Raw genomic sequence first — 18,806 nt, forward strand, 5'->3', positions numbered from 1 at the left:
TTACACTGCTTAAAGGTAAAAGTCATTTACGCTTTATCACACATTTATCTTCAAGTGAACTGTTGGCAATGAAAGACACTTTCAATATTAGTTAGTGAAAAAATTAAATGATTATTCTCCATGAAGTAAAAATCACATTTCTCCCCAAATTTAACAGTGAGACAGTATGAAAAGCTCATACATCTTGGTCATAACCACATAATGTAATTCACATGCATCACAGCTTGGCAAGTATACTAACAAAAACTGTATTTCAAAAAGGACCGATGTCATGGCTGAATAAAGTTTGGAATTGACAGGTAGGAAGAAAAGGATGCAAGATGAATCCAACTAAGGAACAAGTACACAAAGAATTTCTAAGCCCTCTTACAAAAGATATACTGCCTTCAAAAAAGTCTCTCGGTAATTTTCAATACAGAAAATTGTAACTGGAACCTTGGGATTACTTAGAAAATGGATGAGGGAAAGGCTATGTTAGAGGTGAATTGCCATGGTGACAGGGTATATGGACATGAACTTACAAAATGCGAAAAAAGCAATTACAAATGGTACTACAATTGTGGGACTGCTGGAATCACTAACCAATTCTTCATTAAAAAAAAGAGCTCTAAGCACTATGGGACTTAACATCTGAGGTCCTCAGTCTCCTAGACTTAGAACTACTTAAACCTCACTAACCTAAGGACATCACACACATCGATGCCCAAGGCAGGATTCGAACCTGCGACTGTAGCAGCAGCAGCACGGTTCCGGACTGAAGCGCCTAGAACCGCTCGGCCACAGCGGCCAGCAATCCTTCATTACAAATGGAATATTTTCACCTCATTGTATGACAAGTGCCACATTAATGTTTAAAGCATTCGTGCACTCACTTTTTACATTTGCTGAAGCCTGTGAAGCCTCAACCTCATCAAAAGCCCCAAGAGTAAGATCACAAAGATCTAGTACCCTGGGATTTTCCTCATGATAGTGTTCTAACGTCATCTACACTGCCTCACAGAGACAAGAGGAAACTGATAATTGGACATTATTATAAATTTTGCCAAAATTTTTATAAATTCACTGAGTGATACAAAATGCCCAGATATCAATACAAAGCTTGAGGGGAAAATTCACACAATTTAGCCAGGTATGTTGTAAGAATATCTTACAAAAAAATTAAGTAATGTAAAAAACCTGTACAGCTGCAATGTACAAGAAATTGGCTTGCACAATGCTGCCCGCGCCCCTATTATTTGGTGAGTTGTCACCCTTGTTCTTTAAATTATTTATAAAAAATCACTAGTTCAAAATACGACTTGTACGAAAGGTACCATGTTATCAGCCTTGTTTATGTGTGTGTTGAGGACGCAACATATCTGCAGTTTGTTTAGTTGTTACCTTTACTCTTAAATTCTTTACATTTCCGTAGAATTTTCCATTAACATACACTCATGCTCATAAATTAAGGATAACTGCAGAATGTGGTGCCACACAACGTGGTACTACACAAAAGTGGCGCTAATAGCATAGGCACGTAGGAAACACACACGACACAGATCTGTAAGTCCACGATATTGGTGATACGTTGAGAAAACCGTCCTGAAACACTTGTGCTACAAAATGCCACTGTTTCCTGCGCATGTACCCTGACATCAATATGGGATATGATCACCATGCTCATGTACACAGGCCGCACAATGGGTTGGCATACTCTGGATCAGATGGTAGAGCAGCTGCTAGGGTATACCTCCCATTTTTGCACCAGTGCCAGTCGGAGCTTCTGAAGTATTGTAGGGTTTGAAGACGTGCAGCGATATGTCGACCGAGAGTATCCCAGATGTGCTCGATGGGGTTTAGTTCTGGAAAACAGGCAGGCCACTCCATTCGTCTGATATTTTCTGTTTCAAGGTACTCCTCCACGAGGGCAGCTCAGTGGGGCCGTGTGGTGTTATCCATCAGGAGGAAGGTGGGACCCATTTCACCCCTGAAAAGGTGGACACACTGGTGCAAAATGACATCCCAATACACCTGACCTATTACAGTTTCTCTGTCAAAGACATGCAGGGATGTACATGCCCCAATCATAATCCCACCCCACACCATCAAACCACAACCTCCATACAGGTCCCTTTCAAGGACATTAAGGGGTTGGTATCTGGTTCCTGGTTCATGCCAGATGAAAACCTGGCTAGAATCACTGTTCAGACTACACCTGGACTCTTCTGTGAACATAACCTAGGACCGCTGTTCCAATGACCGTGTACTGTGTTCTTGACACCAGGCTTTATGGGCTCTCCTGTGACCAGGGGTCAGTGGAACGCACCTTGCAGGTCTCCGGGCGAATAAACCATGTCTGTTCAGTCGTCTGTACACTGTGTGTATGGAGACAACTGTTCCAGTGGCTGCAGTAAGGTCCCGAGCAAGGGTATCTGCAGTACTCCGTGGCCACCTGCGGGCACTGATGGTGAGATATCGGTCTTCTTGTGGTGTTATACACTGTGGACGTCCCGTACTGTAGCACCTGGACACGTTTCCTGTCTGCTGGAATCGTTGCCATAATCATGAGATCACACTTTGTGACACATGGAGGGCCTGTGTTACAACCTGCTGTGTTTGACCAGCCTCCAGTCGCCCTAGTATTCTACCCCTCATAATGTCATCAATATGTGTTCTTTAAGCCATTTTCAACACCCAGTCACCATTAGCATTCTGGAAACGTCTGCACACTTACTCACTGCACCGTACTCTGACCTGCACCAAGACACCTCTGCATATGTGGGCTGCTGCCAATGCCACCGTGCGACGACCGCAGGTCAATTACCGTATTTACTCGAATCTAAGCCACATTTTTTTTCCGGTTTTTGTAATCCAAAAAACCGCCTGCTGCTTAGAATCGAGGGCAAAGCGGGAGTTCTGAAAAATGTTGGTAGGTGCCGCCACAACTAACTTCTGTCGTCGAATATATGTAGCGCTTCACAGGCACAAAGATAAATACTGGCACCAAAACCTCTGCGTCAGTAAATAAATTTTAAAAAAGGTGGAAGACGAGCTTTTTTTTCTCCACCCTGAGTTTTGACCACTGCATTTTCATACATTATCCAACGAAGTAAATACAAATTCCGTAGTGTTCATCTTCGAATGTAGCAGCATTTCAATGTACTACGAAAATCTGACTGGCAAGATTGTTTGGGATGTTTGTCAATATGGCCAACTCTGCGTTCTGAATTTTTTCCTACCTGTGAGAAGAGATGGTTGCTAATAGGAACTTTTATGAATTGTGAATCACATGCAGTATTCTCTTCACCATAATAGTAATACGAATATAAAAATTTTGCCATGTATTCTTTCGTGTTTGCTGCTATCTCATTTAAATCCTGTCTGCCTAATAAACTACGAAACTAGAGTGAAACAACAGCAAACGCGGTAGAATATACATATCATGTCATGTTTATATTCGTATTATTCTTATGCCGAATAGTGATACAGTCAGAAATGAAACACGGCAATTGATTAGATTTTTAAATCTAAGATGACTCTAATTTCTGCGCAGAATGTAATGTACAAAAGAGGCGTCTGCAAAAATTTTGAAACGGAGAAAATTTTTTCCGCTAAACTCTTGTAAGCGGCGGTAGCGCGCACAAAAGCAAGCCATGCCGTGAGTGGCGACAGGTCGTAAACACTCATTATCAGAATGCGACAAACAATGCATAACACAGTACAGTAATGCATTTTCAGCTTTGAGTGGTGTAAACACCAATAACAAAGAGAACGGCACTTATCAGATCAAAGAAAAATAAGCAATCAATTCAAACCAAACGAAGCATGTGAAAAAGGAAGGGTTCCCGTATAAATACGGATGGAGTGCCTGACGCATAGCAACGGCTACCTGGTAAAGCTTAACTGCTAAGCTTACGACTCGAACCAAACTACTATAGCTGTATCGTCATTCATTCGACCTAAATTGTGTCTCATATTACAATGGACCAGCTTTGTTTCAATTTGGAGGTACGGCCTAAAACTTTTCTCTCCCCTTGAATTTCGAGTCTCAGATTTCAGGTGCGGCTTAGATTCGGGAAAATTTTTTTTTCCTCGATTTCGAGTCTCATTTTTCAGGTGCGGCTTAGATTCGAGTGCGGCTTAAATTCGAGTAAATACGGTAGATAGGTTTCATTTGGACTGATGCTTAAAGGTACTGATATTACACGCAGTAAAAATTACAAAATGTCTATGAAAGTTTAAATATTAAAATCAAGATATTGAGCACATCACAGTTCATACCTAAACTCATCACTGACTCATTAAAATTATCTTCCATTATGACATGGTCACACTGGTTCCTTTGCAATGAACTGGGTTATACCAAAACCCTGCATGCAGCCATTTAGCAGGCAAACTTGTGTAAAATAATGGCAGAAACCTATGAAGGATTTCTAATGCAGGATTCACTCTAGTAGTGGCATTAGACCAATGTAACTAATGGACTGTTATTCATACTTTTATTTCTGCCAACACAACTGCCTTCTGCCTTGTTTTTGAAATTTATATGGAGCTCTGAGAACAGGTGGAACGAGTCTTTCACTTTTATATACCAAGATATAAGAATGTAATGTTCGAAACATGTACAGTACATGAAATCTATACATACATAAATTACAGACTATGGCTGCAGTTTCTTTCTGTATGTTTGGGATAATCTCACCAAAACTGTAGCACCCAGTTTTCACTAATAGATGGACTGATTGATTCATGTATCTAATTTATAAATATTTTGTACAAACTGATCGAACTATGATGAATTAAAGCCAGCCATAACTGCAAAAACAATGCCATTCAAGATGGCAATTTGGGCCACAGCTTGTACCAAAAGAAGACGCACACCGACCTATACTTAAATGTGAGACAGCTGCCACCACCCAGCTCAGAGGAATGGCATGCTCAAAAGGGCTTGCACCCTCTCTGAGAATGAAAGTTTCAACAAAGAACTTGAACATATGAGAGCAGCTTTCCTGAAGAATGACTTCAAGGAGCAGCAAATTTGAAGAGCCCTTGGTTCCATGCCCTCTGTACAACTGGCGGAATCAGAAGAGGATTCTCAGGGCATAGTCATTGCATATATTCCTTTTTGTGGCGTGTTATCTAGGAAGACAGAACGAATTCTCCAGAAACATCTCGTGAAAAATGATCTTGGACTACAGAAATCCAGGGTCTGTCAGATACTCTGCCAATGTGATAAGACATACATAGGTCAGATGGTGCATACTGTCGAACACCAACTGCGTACCAGATTGCAGCAGTTTAACAGATTGTAAGTCACAGAACATTGCCTGATAGAACTGCATGGAATGGACTATGACCATAACCTAGGTTCTGAAACAGATGTCCAACTTCTTGGACTGTGTCATTAAGATTCCAGTAATAAGGTAATCACTGATAAGTTGTGACAGCACGTACATCCCAAGTAGGCATGGGATCCTACTATCAGAATGATCAAGAAGAGAAATGAGATACCAGACATCAAACTGACATCGGGGGCAGGTGGAGGAATAGCAGAGGTGCTACCAGTATGCACATGTGGGTGCAAACCTAGTACGGAGCATCGTGTCAGCAGGATGAGTGGGGTTATGGATGCTGGGTGTGGACAGCTGACATAGCTGCTGATCAAAGGGAGAGGGGCAGGGGATAAAAGCACAGCGCCGGGCCCACCATCAGTCAGTTCATCAGAGTACCTGATGATGATAATGTGAATATTTGTTGAAATACTGTGCCCCTTAGACACTGACGTCCGGCAGTTCAGTTCACCTGTGAACCATTTTGGAATGACATTGCCATATAGCGGCACAGCTGCCATGACTCCAGAGAGCAGTGAGGCTTGAGCTGAATCCAAGTCAGGCCTTGTAGTCTAGAAGTAAAGTGCACATCTGAAAAGCAGAAGGTTGTGGGATTGAACATACCCGGATTGCAGATTTTTTTTTTTAACTCAGCATTCACCTCTGTCTTTTAACTTAGCATTCACCTCTCAATGACGTGGAGAATCACCAGAAATGAATTGTGGTTACACACACACACACACACACACACACACACACACACACATTCTCCTTCTATACATGTTATAAATTAAAGTCCCCCCCTCCCCCCTCCTTTTTCTGCCTATATATGAAGGCTAACCAGAGGAACTGCCATAGTGATTTTGATACAGCTTTCATTAACAGATAGGCTGATTCATGAGGCAGGTTTATGATGTGACTTACCATACGAAAGCGCTGGCAGGTCGATAGAAACACAAACAGACACATACATACACACAAAATTCAAGCTTTCGCAACAAACTGTTGCCTCATCAGTAAAGAGGGAAGGAGAGGGAAAGACGAAATGAAGTGGGTTTTAAGGGAGAGGGTAAGGAGTCATTCCAATCCCGGGAGCGGAAAGACTTACCCTAGGGGGAAAAAAGGACGGGTATACACTCGCACACACACACATATCCATCCACACATATACAGACACAAGCAGACATATATATATTTTTTTTTCCTGTGACGAACGACAAGTGTGTTAGGTTGACAGAATGAACCACTGATAGAACATGCTCTCAAACAAAAACAAATCAGTTATCGCAAATTTAGCTGTCCCACTTGCTATTGAACAACTAATTAATGATACTAAAGAAGCACACATTATGAAAGTTTAAATGACTGTCTTGTGCTATTTTGTTTATTTTTTATATATTTTACATTGTGGTGTCATGAATACTGCTTGCAGCATGTGCCTTTAGTCTGAAGATAGCTACAGGCTGCTTGAACTTTGTTACAGCATTGTGAAATGCTCATTTTATTGTATGGTAAGAAATACATAAGAATAAAAGATGTTCAAAATATTTCAGCTTACTTGTCAATTCTCCAGCAACATCAATTTCAGTTCAGTTCCTTTATTTGTTTATTCAGATAAAAGTACTGTAGTTATTGTCGAGAACCATCATCAATTTCACTTTACTACAAATACTGTAAGTTATTTTTATAATTGGTTTTTAAGTCAAAGAACATTATTAACCTCCTACTTTGTCCACATTAAGCAGCAGTATGTAGGGGGGATATGGTTGAAAATTCAAAAGTGTCAGCATTTCTACTCACTTGTTTGGAATGTTTAGAGCAATATTTTGAAAATGTGATCTTACTTAAAAATAATGTACGAATACTACAAATGATGTCAAATTTGGTGAAGTATTGTCTTCAATCTACATTACACAATTTACGATTCTTAGTAATTCACAAGCCAAGTGAAAAAAACATAATGACAATTTTATAAAACAGAAACAAACTAATTCATCCTCAACAAAATGGCTCCTACCAGTCAATTCCTACGATGATACACAGAACTCAGAAATGGGGCCACCAGATGTAAAATAGTCGAAATTCCCTTACAGATTGAAACTGTCTCATTAAATAGAAGCTCTAGCTGCTTAAAAATTTATTTTAATAATTTTTTATGTAAGTGAAAATCACTCCTTGATCAGCATTTTTTGCTAAGTATGTGCCTGATTACATAATTCTTTGAATCTGCTGAGTTTGTAAACAACAAATCATGATATGGAGAATGTTGGAAAAGTATCCGGTTTTTTTTTTTTTTTTTTGCGAGCACCAGATGGATTTGAATCTAGTGCACTTGCATGAACTGACTTTGAACCTTTGTGTGCATGCGTGAACTTTTCCCCGCCTGTCGACAGCATCAGTTGCTAGTTAGCAGCAGGTGCATGAGGTAGTGTGTAGTGGCCACGTCGGTTTTTCATTGTAAGGGAAATGATTGGAATGACTGGAGCAGTGCTACTGCACCAAATACTGCCAGAGACTGGGTAACAGCCAGGTGGAAACTATTCGGATGGCTTTCGGTGACTATTCTCTAGGCATCACACAGATTAAGGAGTGGTACAACTGGTTTAAAGATGGCTGCACATTGGTGGATGGCGAGACATGTTCCGGCCAGCCATCAACATGCCCATATGATCACGCCACTGCCAAAGTGAATGCTGTGATGATTCGGGACCGTCGTGTGACTATCAGAGAAATTGGGCAAGAGGGGACACCAACTTTTCCAGCACATTCCATTGTGACCAAAGATTTGGCAACAAAGAGAGTGTCGGTAAAATTCGTGTCGAAGCTGCTGACGGTAGAGCAAACGCAAGTTCATGTTGAAGTCTCGCAGGACACGCTGAGCTCCACAGTGACCCCCAACTTCACTAGTGAGTCCTGAGTGTATGAGTACGTCCCAGAAACCAAATACCAGTCATCACAGTGGAAGCACTGTTTTTCAGCAAGACCAAAGAATGCCCATCGATTGCACAGCAACATCAAAGTGATGCTGACTGTTTTTTTTTGACTCCCAAGGCGTGTACACCAAGAGTACATACCACAGGGTCAAACAATCACCAAAGAGTACTACAGGGATGGCCTCCATTGCCTACGTGATGCTATGTGGCACAGGAGAACAGACTTGCAGTCAATAGGAAATTGGCACCTCCATCACAACAATGTTCCAACACTTCCTCGCACCTGATTCAGAGCGTTTTGGCAAAAAAACTATATTCCTGTGCTTCAACAGGCTCCTTAATCTCCCGATTAGGCCCTTTATAACTTCTGGCTGTCCCCAAACTTGAGGCCATTGAAAGGAATGTGATTTCAGACAAGAGAGGACATTATGGAGTGCTTTTTCTCCTTCACTGATCTGCAACGAGCAATGGCTACTGGACACTATATTTATGGGCCATATGCTACCTTACATGTATTATTTTTCTGCCAATGTCAATAGCTGTTAAATATGTCTTCCCTGACATCTTCTGGCAACTCCTTTTACTCCCCGTCCCCCTTGTATCTGCTCCACCAGTGTGTCCCAAGCACTCCTTGACTTACAACATTACTTCTACTGTGTAAATTATGTACATCTGTTAAGTATAAAAATTTTACTTAAATTAAGCAGAGCTGTAATGCAAAATTATTCATAGCTGTACTTAGTGTAGCTGCTTCTACCACTTTTAAGACACATCTTATTTGTGATTTTATATTTAGGTTTATTGATGTTCACCTGAAAAGGCCTGGGAGGCAAAATGAGTTGTGACAATAAAGAAATTTTATGAAACTGAGGCTACTAATTAATCAGACTCATATAAACAGTTGTTGAAAATGCTTTATGTCCAAAATAAGGAGTGTGCTAGACAAAATAATAAAACACCGCATTGAACCGGAGCGTAAACCGATATAATTACCTTTTATACTAACATACTGACTTTGTGAGACAGATCATGGGGCATATCTGGACAGCTCAGCCGGTAAAAGCACTGCCCACAAAATTTGAAGGTCAGATTTTGAGTTCCCATCTGTCGCACAGTTTTAACCTGTCAAGAATTCTAACAACAACGCACAGTTTTAATCTATCAAGAATTCTAACAACAAACATTTTGCTGCAGATTGAACCATTTAGTATCTGCCAAGAAAAACAAGAATGTAGCTACATCATATTAAATATTATTGTGAAAAATCACACAGCTTAACAAATAATCCTGCCACACACACAAATTATGCCTGCTACACACACAAATTATGCTACAAACAATCCTAATACATAAGCAAATGTATATCACTGAGAATGAGCTATGCAAACGTACCGCTTACTTGGAACCAATGCCGATTTAGATGACGTGCCTGCAGCGCTCTGATCAGCAGACCCTCTGCGTTCCTTTGGCAGGGACTGTACCGACACAGGCTGTTTCACGACTGGTGCTGGTGAACGTGGAGTAACCTCATGTTCGACAGTTGTCGTTGTTGCATCGGTGCTGATAGGTCTTCCACGAGCTGTAGGTTGCACAGTACCCACGGGTGTAGATCGTGATTGCGTGATAGATCGTTGACTAGGTGCACCAAGGACAGACCTTTAAAACAGAGTTTCACCTTTCACTTTACAAAATATGGCTTAACACAAATAAATATTTGGATGAATCTTGGATTTTACAAAACCATACGAACAAATATGGAGGCTCGAAACTATCTAAAAGTCGAGCTGGTCGGCTCATTGTGGCTAATTCTGGATCTGCACATATCGTTTTTATATCAGGAGCAAAACTTGTGTTTCATGATCGTAAGAGTTCTGTTGTATCTGATTAGCACTTGGAAATGAATGGTCGTGTTTTCAAGAATTGATTCATTAATTTGTTACACTCTTTGTAAGTAGTATGCATTATTGTACTGGATAATTCCAGCTATCATTCTATCAACATTGACAGAATACCAGCTTCGAAATGGTTTACAGCAGACATCATGGATTAGCTTCAGATGCCGGCCGGAGTGGCCAAGCGGTTCTAGGCGCTACAGTCTGGAACCGCATGGCTGCTACAGTCGCAGGTTCGATTCCTGCCACGGGCATGGATGTACGTGATGTCCTTAGGTTAGTTAGGTTTAAGTAGTTCTAAGTTCTAAGGGACTGATGACCTCAGAAGTTAAGTCCCGTAGTGCTCAGAGCCATTTGAACCATTTTGGCTTCAGATAAGGTTGTTCAGTTTTCTCCTGCTGAAACGAGGGATGAACTTTTCTCCAAGCACGAGATAATAGATGTTAAGAAGGTAGGTGAGTCCATCTACACTGCAAAGGAAATGGGACATGAAGTTGGGTGACTACTACCTTACCACTACCAGTATAATCCCATTGAGTTGATATGAGCTCAATCCCTTTTTATATAAATTATAGGCTACCAGTTTTTAAATAGAAATTATCAATGGTATATAAGGAGTTATTCAGGAGAAATGATTTTGTTAGATTTAAAACTTGCTTTGCTACATGTCAGACTTTTTATGTTATTGAGCAAATGATCAAAACTTTCTTCTGTTGCTGCATATTAAATTCCTTTCTCAGCCACTGACAGCTTGAACAACTGGTATTGTAGCTGTGGATTTCACAATTCTTCTCAAACTGCGGTGGATTATTTATGACAAATTTCATTAGTGAATATACAATGAGGTGATAAAAGTAATGGGACAGCAATACACACTTTACAGATGGCAGCAGTATCGTGTACACAAACTATAAAAGGGCACTGCAATGGGTGGTGCTCTTATTTGGACTCAGGTGAATAGGTTTCTGGCATGTGATTATGGCCACACGAGGGGAATTAACAGACTTTGAACACAGAATGGTAATTGAAGCTAGATGCATGGGACTTTACATTTTGGAAATCGTTAGGGAATTTAATACACCGTGAGCCACAGTGTCCAGAGTGTGCTGAGAATATTAAATTTCAGGCATCACTTCTCACCATGGACAGCTTTCACATAATGACCAATAGCAGCAGCATTAGCAGAGTTGTTGGTGCTAACAGACAAGCAACACTGCATGAAATAACTGCAAAAAAACAATGTGGCATCTATGACAAACTTATCTATCAGGACAGTACAGTGAAATCTGGCAGCAGATTGACATTAGTGCCTTTGTTAACAGCATGACATTGCCAGCAGTGCCTCTCCTGGGTTTGTGACCGCATCCGTTGGGCCCCAGATGCTCGAAAACTGTGGCCTGGTCAGATGAATCCCGATTTCAATTGGTAAGAGCTGATGGCAAGATTCGAGTGTGATGCAGACCACATGAAGCCATGGACCCAAGTTGACAATAAGGCACTGTGCAAGCTGTTGGTGGCTCTGTAATGGTGCCAATTGTGTTTACACTGAATGTACTAGGTCCTTTTGGTCCAACAGAATTGACTATTGACTGAAAATACTTATGTTTGGCTTCCTGGAGACAATTTGTAGCCATTCATGGACTTCATCTTCCCAAACAATGATGTCATGTCACTGGCTCACAATTGTTTGTGATTGGTTTGAAGAACAGTCTGTACAATTCAAGTGAATGATTTGGCCTCACAGATTGCCCATCAAGCATTTACAGGACATATGCTCAGTTGATGCCACATCAAGTTATTGCATTACACTGGACAAAAGGTGGTCTGACATGATATTAGGAGGTATCCCATGACTTTTGTCACCTCAGTGAACGTACTATGATCGTGCAGCTATAATGCTAATTCTACCCTACTTGCTGACTCCTGTTTATGTGTTACATCAATTATTGGAATGACTCCATCCGTTGTACAGAACTAAATGTAGTGTGTTTTCTCTAAACTCAAGGAGAGTCCATTTTCACAGAACCACTTAATAATTCTTTGAAAAATGTCATTAATAATCTCTAGTGTTTCTTTCTCTCTTGGGAGTCATTCTAACACTAGTATCATCTGCAAAAAGTACCAATTCTGCTTACTGAATATTAAGTGGAAGGTAAATGACATATGTAAAGAATAGGAATGGACTCAAAATTGAAACCTGTGAGATTCAATCTTTGATGTCTCTCCATTTGCTAAAATTTTTTATCTTTTCAATGTTGTCTGAATTACTGATCATAACTTTTTGAATTCTGTTTGTTAAGTATGGTTCAAACCACTTGTGGGTAAAGCCATCAATTCCGTAAAACTCATGTGTTGCTAAAAGTGTAACATGATCTACACAACCAAATGCCTTGGAAAGATCATAAAAAATGCCAAATGGTGATATTTTATTATTTACGGATTGTAATATTTGGTGGGTAAATGTATAAATAGCATTCTCAATCAAGCAACCCTGCTGCAATCCAAACTATGATAAGCTAAATAAACTGATTCTACTTCAATGTAAGACCAATGACACCCATACAATTGTTTGTAGAGGGAAGACCAAGACCTAGGGGTATGGAGTATCTTTAATATTTTGGAAGATGAGTGGCAACTTTTAAGTAACCATTGAAAAGTTCCAGTTCCAAGCCTGTTAAAAACTTACATAATACCAATTTCTAAATCATTTTTTCAAAGAGAAACACTTGATTACATCATATTTTTTCCTTTCCCTCCAGGCATGGGCAACCTTGTGTGAGACTACTTTCAGGTACACTACTTTCTCAAATATTTTGGAAAAAGATATCAGTACAGAAACTGGATGATGATTATTTATATCTTTCTTGTCACCTTTCTTATACAAAGGTTAAACAATTACATATTCTAATCTGCCTGGAAAAATTCCCTTTGCCAGTGATGCATTACATACAAGATGTCCCTCCTAACTCTGTCACTCATATATTTCCAAAATGAAGCAAAATGTGAAAAATGCAATTGGTCAGGAATGCACCTGTCAGGTGCTCACACAATGGGCAGCAGGAATGCATAATCCATAAGGTCAATGAACATCACTTCCTAAAAAAAGTTAGATTTTTTGGCACATATATGTTTTTTTCCACAGGATTGAAAACTTGAGGGACAATTACTGACAGCAGACTTGGTTTCACTGTTCTAACGTCAAACATTCTGAAATATTAGACTTAAAGAATGACAACAGCACCATGGATTTTTTGCACTGTCCTCCAGCCACCTGTCAGGGACTCACACAATGGGCAGGTATGCACAATCCATAAAAGTAAACAAACATCACTTTCACCATATATTTATTTAAATGGCACATGTTTTTGACAGAAATGAGAATTAGAGGTACAATTTCGTGACAAGACATGTTTCTACTGTCTTAAACACAGTTATTAGTGGCATATACCCACAGAAATTTCACGTTTGTGCATGACATCTAGCAAGGAAAACACACTCACAAATAACCAGTAACATCATATCCAATGAACTTCCATCACCTCAACAGATGTTTGAAGTGTCCACTGTTTGCATCAGTACACTTGTGGAGACAGTGAACAAGTGAGCACTGCACAGATTGTAGTATTTTCACAGGTATCACTGCACATGCAGCAGTAATATGTTGTTCCACACCCTTTGGTCTTGTTAGGGATTTGTAGTACACACATTATTTCACTGCACCCCACAGAATGAAGTATAGCGGCATCACATCAGGCAGCTGTGCTGGTGAGCTCCCAGGACCTCCCCATCCTATCCATTTATTTGGAAACACTGCAGCTACAACTTCCCTGGAAACACATGCATAGTGTGCAGGGCATCCATCATGCTGGAACCACATTGATAGACATGTTTCCAATACCATGTCCTCCACGAGAAGGGGGAGTGTGTCTTCCAGAAGTGATGCATATTGCCATTCAGTTAATGTTCCCTGATAAAAATAGGGACCATAACATGCATACCAATGAAGACCAGACCAAACACTGAAACCCCACAGTCACTGATGACCAACTGAGCAAAACTAGGGGGGATTTTGTTATTTTGTACTGGCCAGTAGTGTATGTTCCACAAACTCATGCTACCATTCTCGTCAACAAAGCTTCACCTGTAAACAATATATAATGTAGGTAGTCAGAATGACCTCACGGCACTGATGTGCAAAAGTCTTCCTGTACATTTCTTAGTATAGCGAGATGCGATACGGATGAAATGTATGCCTAAGCAAAATTCTCCGAACACTACTACAGCTTATTCCAGAACTGTGTGCAATCTGTTGTACAAATTGTTAGTTGCTGTGTTTGTACACGAACACTTCCCAGGCGCCCAGCTGAGTGTTTCCATGAGATAAGATCTGGGTACTGTTCAGCCGATCTGGGTAGCATTCAGTGCACACTGCTACAGCTGTTACTGCATTTCTGTGACATCTGCCATAAATTAACATCATATCTAGTTTCTCTTCATTACTGAAGACCGGCATATTGACGAGATGACTGCAAACGTCACAAGCCACACCAAAGCAGGGAAAGCACTGTCTGAAACACATATGAAATTTGTCACAGTGTATTTTCCTGTTTGACACTGACAGCAGTTCTGCCAGTAGTAACTGCACCACTAGTTTTCATTTCTGTGGAAAAAAAACGTACATGTACATTAAAAAAATGACTGTGTTGAAAGTAGTGTTCTTTGACCTTCATAGATTATGCACTCCTGTCCATTGTATGAGCCCCTACACAGGTGCAACCCTGGCCAATTGAATTTTCCACATTTTGTTTCTTTTTCGAAATTTATAAGGTGACAGGTTTGGGGGAGGGGGGCACCTTATATCATTATGGAAATTCCTTACTAAGTTAGAGAAATTTTTCAGTATTCTGTTTAAAATGCCATTGACACCAGCTGTGCTTTTGTTTTTTACATGATTAATGAAAAACACATATAAAGATGTGAAACAAATACTAACAAAGAGATAGAGGGGCTGGCCAGTACTTACCTCAGCTCAGTACATCAGTACAGCCAATAGATACACAAAAAACAGAACCGAAAATTTACGTTCCTAGCTTTCGGAACAAATGTTCCTTCAACAGGGAGGAGAGAGGGGAAAGAAAGGGAAGAAGGGAAAGTAGATTCAGTTACTCACAACCCAGGTTATGAAGCAACAGGGAAAGGAAAACAGGGGGGGTAGCAAGGGTGGAGGCATGGTTGACAGAGGGAAGCCAAAGATATTCTACTGTAAGTACTGTGCCAGCTTCAAACCAAAGAGGATGCATACAGAAATAAAGAGGTATATAGTATAAAGATAAACACAACTATGTAGGATGAAAAGATGCGTGAATGGCTAAAGAGGAAAGGGAAAGAGGAGAAGACTGAAGAGTAAATGGGAGTGAGGTTGTTTAACATAGGTTCAGTCCAGGGGGATGGCGGGATGAAAGGATGTGTTGGAGTGCAAGTTCCCATCTCCGCAGTTCAGAGGGACTGGTGTTGGGTGGGAGAAGCCAAATGGCACATACGGTGTAGCAGGTTCCTAGGTCCCTAGAATTATGCTGGAGGGCATGCTCCGCTACTGGTTATTGGACACCACCTAGGCGGACAGTTCGTCTGTGTCCGTTCATGCGCTCAGCCAGTTTAGTTGTTGTCATACCGATGTAAAAGGCTGTGCAGTGGAGGCATGTCAGTTGATAAATGACATGTGTAGTTTCACACGTGGCCCTGCCTTGAATTGTGCATGTTTTACCAGTAGCGGGGCTGAAGTAGGTGGTTGTCGGGGGATGCATGGGGCAGGTTTTGCAGCGGGGTCGGTTACAGGGGTAGGAACCGCTGGGTAGAGAAGGTAGTCTGGGAATATTGTAGGGTTTAACAATGATGTTACAGAGATCAGGGGGGGCGACGAAAGGCAACTCTGGGTGGTGTGAGGGGAATTTTGTCAAGGGATGATCTCATTTCAGGGGTTGACTTGAGAAAGTCATATCCCTGGCGGAGTAATTTGTTGATGTTTTTGAGGCCAGGATAATACTGGGCGACAAGGGGGATGCTTCTGTGTGGTCTGGTTTGCCATACAGCCTAGGTATTCATGGCAAACGTTTGCCATACAGCCTAGGTATTCATGGCAAACGTATCTGCTCCAGTGACGAATCCCTCAACAATTACACCAATAACCTGACCAGTGCTTTCCTCTCCCGCAACTATTCTGCAGACCTTCTCCACAAACAGATCTCCCAAGCAATACATTCCTCCCCGTCCAACAACAATGTTCCTACCCCCACACCACACAGAAGCATCCCCCTTGTCACCCAATATTATCCTGGCCCCGAAAACATCAACAAATTACTCCGCCAGGGATATGACTTTCTCAATTCAACCCCTGAAATGAGATCATCCCTTGACAAAATTCTCCTCACACCACCCAGAGTTGCCTTTCGTCGCCCCCTCCCCCCCCCCCCCCCCCCCCCCTTACCTCCGTAACATCCTTGTTAAACCCTACAATATTCCCAGACTACCTTCTCTACCCAGCGGTTCCTACCCCTGTAACCGACCCCGCTGCAAAACCTGCCCCATGCATCCCCCCACAACCACCTACTCCAGCCCCGCTACTGGTAAAACATACACAATTCAAGGCAGGGCCACGTGTGAAACTACACATGTCATTTATCAACTGACATGCCTGCACTGCACAGCCTTTTACATCGATATGACAACAACTAAACTGGCTGAGCGCATGAACGGACACAGACGAACTGTCCGCCTAGGAGATGTCCAATACCCAGTAGCAGAGCATGCAATCCAGCATATATCTAGGGACCTAGGAACCTGCTACACCGTATGTGCCATTTGGCTTCCCCCACCCAACACCAGTCCCTCTGAACTGCGGAGATGGGAACTTGCACTCCAACACATCCTTTCATCCCGCCATCCCCCTGGACTGAACCTACGTTAAACAACCTCATTCCCATTTACTCTTCAGTCTTCTCCTCTTTCCCTTTCCTCTTTAGCCATTCACACATCTTTTCAACCTACATAGTTGTGTTTATCTTTATACTATATACCTCTTTATTTCTGTATGCATCCTCTTTGGTTTGAAGCTGGCACAGTACTTACAGTAGAATATCTTTGGCTTCCCTCTGTCAACCATGCCTCCACCCTTGCTACCCCCCTTGTTTTCCTTTCCCTGTTGCTTCATAACCTGGGTTGTGAGTAACTGAATCTACTTTCCCTTCTTCCCTTTCTTTCCCCTCTCTCCTCCCTGTTGAAGGAACATTTGTTCCGAAAGCTAGGAACGTAAATTTTCGGTTCTGTTTTTTGTGTATCTATCGGCTGTACTGAGCTGAGGTACTGGCCAGCCCCTCTATCTCTTTGTTAGCTTTTGTTTTTTAGGCTTTTTATAATGTTATTAATTTAAGTGACTGACATTGTTGCTACTTGAAGTTTTATGGAATGATATTTTTAACATACTTTCTTGCTTCTTCAACTACACCATCATGGTAAGTTGATTATTCATGTGGTGGCTGTTGGAAATGGCAGGAGGTGTGAATTACCCCTGTATTAGGACTTCCAAGGGAAGAAGAGTGTTGAAGCGAGGTAGCATCAGCTGCTTGCCACAGTATTGGTACCATAACCCTTAACAATGTGTAACATAACAATTCGCATCTAGGGGCAGCTTAACTCTGGCAGCACTCAGAAATAAATGAGTATATCCCAATTAGTGCCAGTTTTCTTGGCTTCTGGTAGCACCACTAAAATCTACATTATCGTAGACATGCAGCACGTGAGCTCTTAATTCCCTTAGTTATCCACGGCTTACATGGTTTTTAACCATGTTTTCTGCATAAGTTTTTAGGGTAGCTATTTTCAAATACTGATACAAATTCACAATGGAATAAAGTGAATTTGATATTAGTGTTCTTTCCATATATATGCCTCACCCCATATCACGTCTTTTTAACTTACTCTTAAAACACTGTATCCTGTTCTCATTAATAAGCCTCACTGCTTAGTAGGAACCTGTCTCAGGGCTGTAAGGTGCTACATTGCTAATTTCCATTAACTGTACATCAAGGTTGGACGGTCCATTAACAATTGGGTACAGATTAATTGGTTCAGCCTGAACACTGTCTATTAATATGCTGTCTATTAATACATTGTTAACCAGGGTCCTACTATCTTGCTGCACCCGAGTTGGAAAATTAGCTATTGAAATTAGACTGAAAAACCCAAATACTGATTATGGTTCATTTTTCCTGCCTGTATCTTTTAGGAAAGATACTTTGAAATATTGGCATATTACTGTTTCTTCTTGTCTGACAGGCTGTCCAATAATGTACCTAGATTTCTCATAAATAGCTGAAAGTTTCCTAGTGGTGCTCTGTAGACTGTCGTAATTACCAGAGAAGTATCCTGCAGTAACAACTCATAAGCATATGGTTTTAGGTTCTGACTACACAAAAAAGGTTTGTTTCAATATTTATGACTCTGTGTCCAACAACTAACTAATAACTAACTCTAACAACAACTAACTAACTATACTTCCTGTAATCTCCATTTTGTTATTCTTATAATTTCTGTACAAGATGTACTGTAATGACAGATGAACTGTCATACAATCTCCATGAAATGCTAGTTCTTCATGCAACACGGTTTTGAGAGAA

General features: G+C 41.0%; 1 protein-coding gene across 1 annotated transcript in view; it reads right to left on the minus strand.

The window, feature by feature from the left end:
- The window catches only part of LOC126480718 (uncharacterized), a 180,692-nt gene that overhangs the window by 83,143 nt on the left and 78,743 nt on the right, over positions 1-18,806 (minus strand). Inside the window, exon 11 of the mRNA XM_050103973.1 lies at positions 9,635-9,898. Coding sequence (XP_049959930.1) covers positions 9,635-9,898 — 264 coding nt within the window. The remainder of the gene's footprint in view (positions 1-9,634; positions 9,899-18,806) is intronic.

Source organism: Schistocerca serialis, chromosome 5 (assembly GCF_023864345.2).
Source record: "Schistocerca serialis cubense isolate TAMUIC-IGC-003099 chromosome 5, iqSchSeri2.2, whole genome shotgun sequence".
In the NCBI taxonomy this organism is placed as follows: domain Eukaryota; kingdom Metazoa; phylum Arthropoda; class Insecta; order Orthoptera; family Acrididae; genus Schistocerca; species Schistocerca serialis.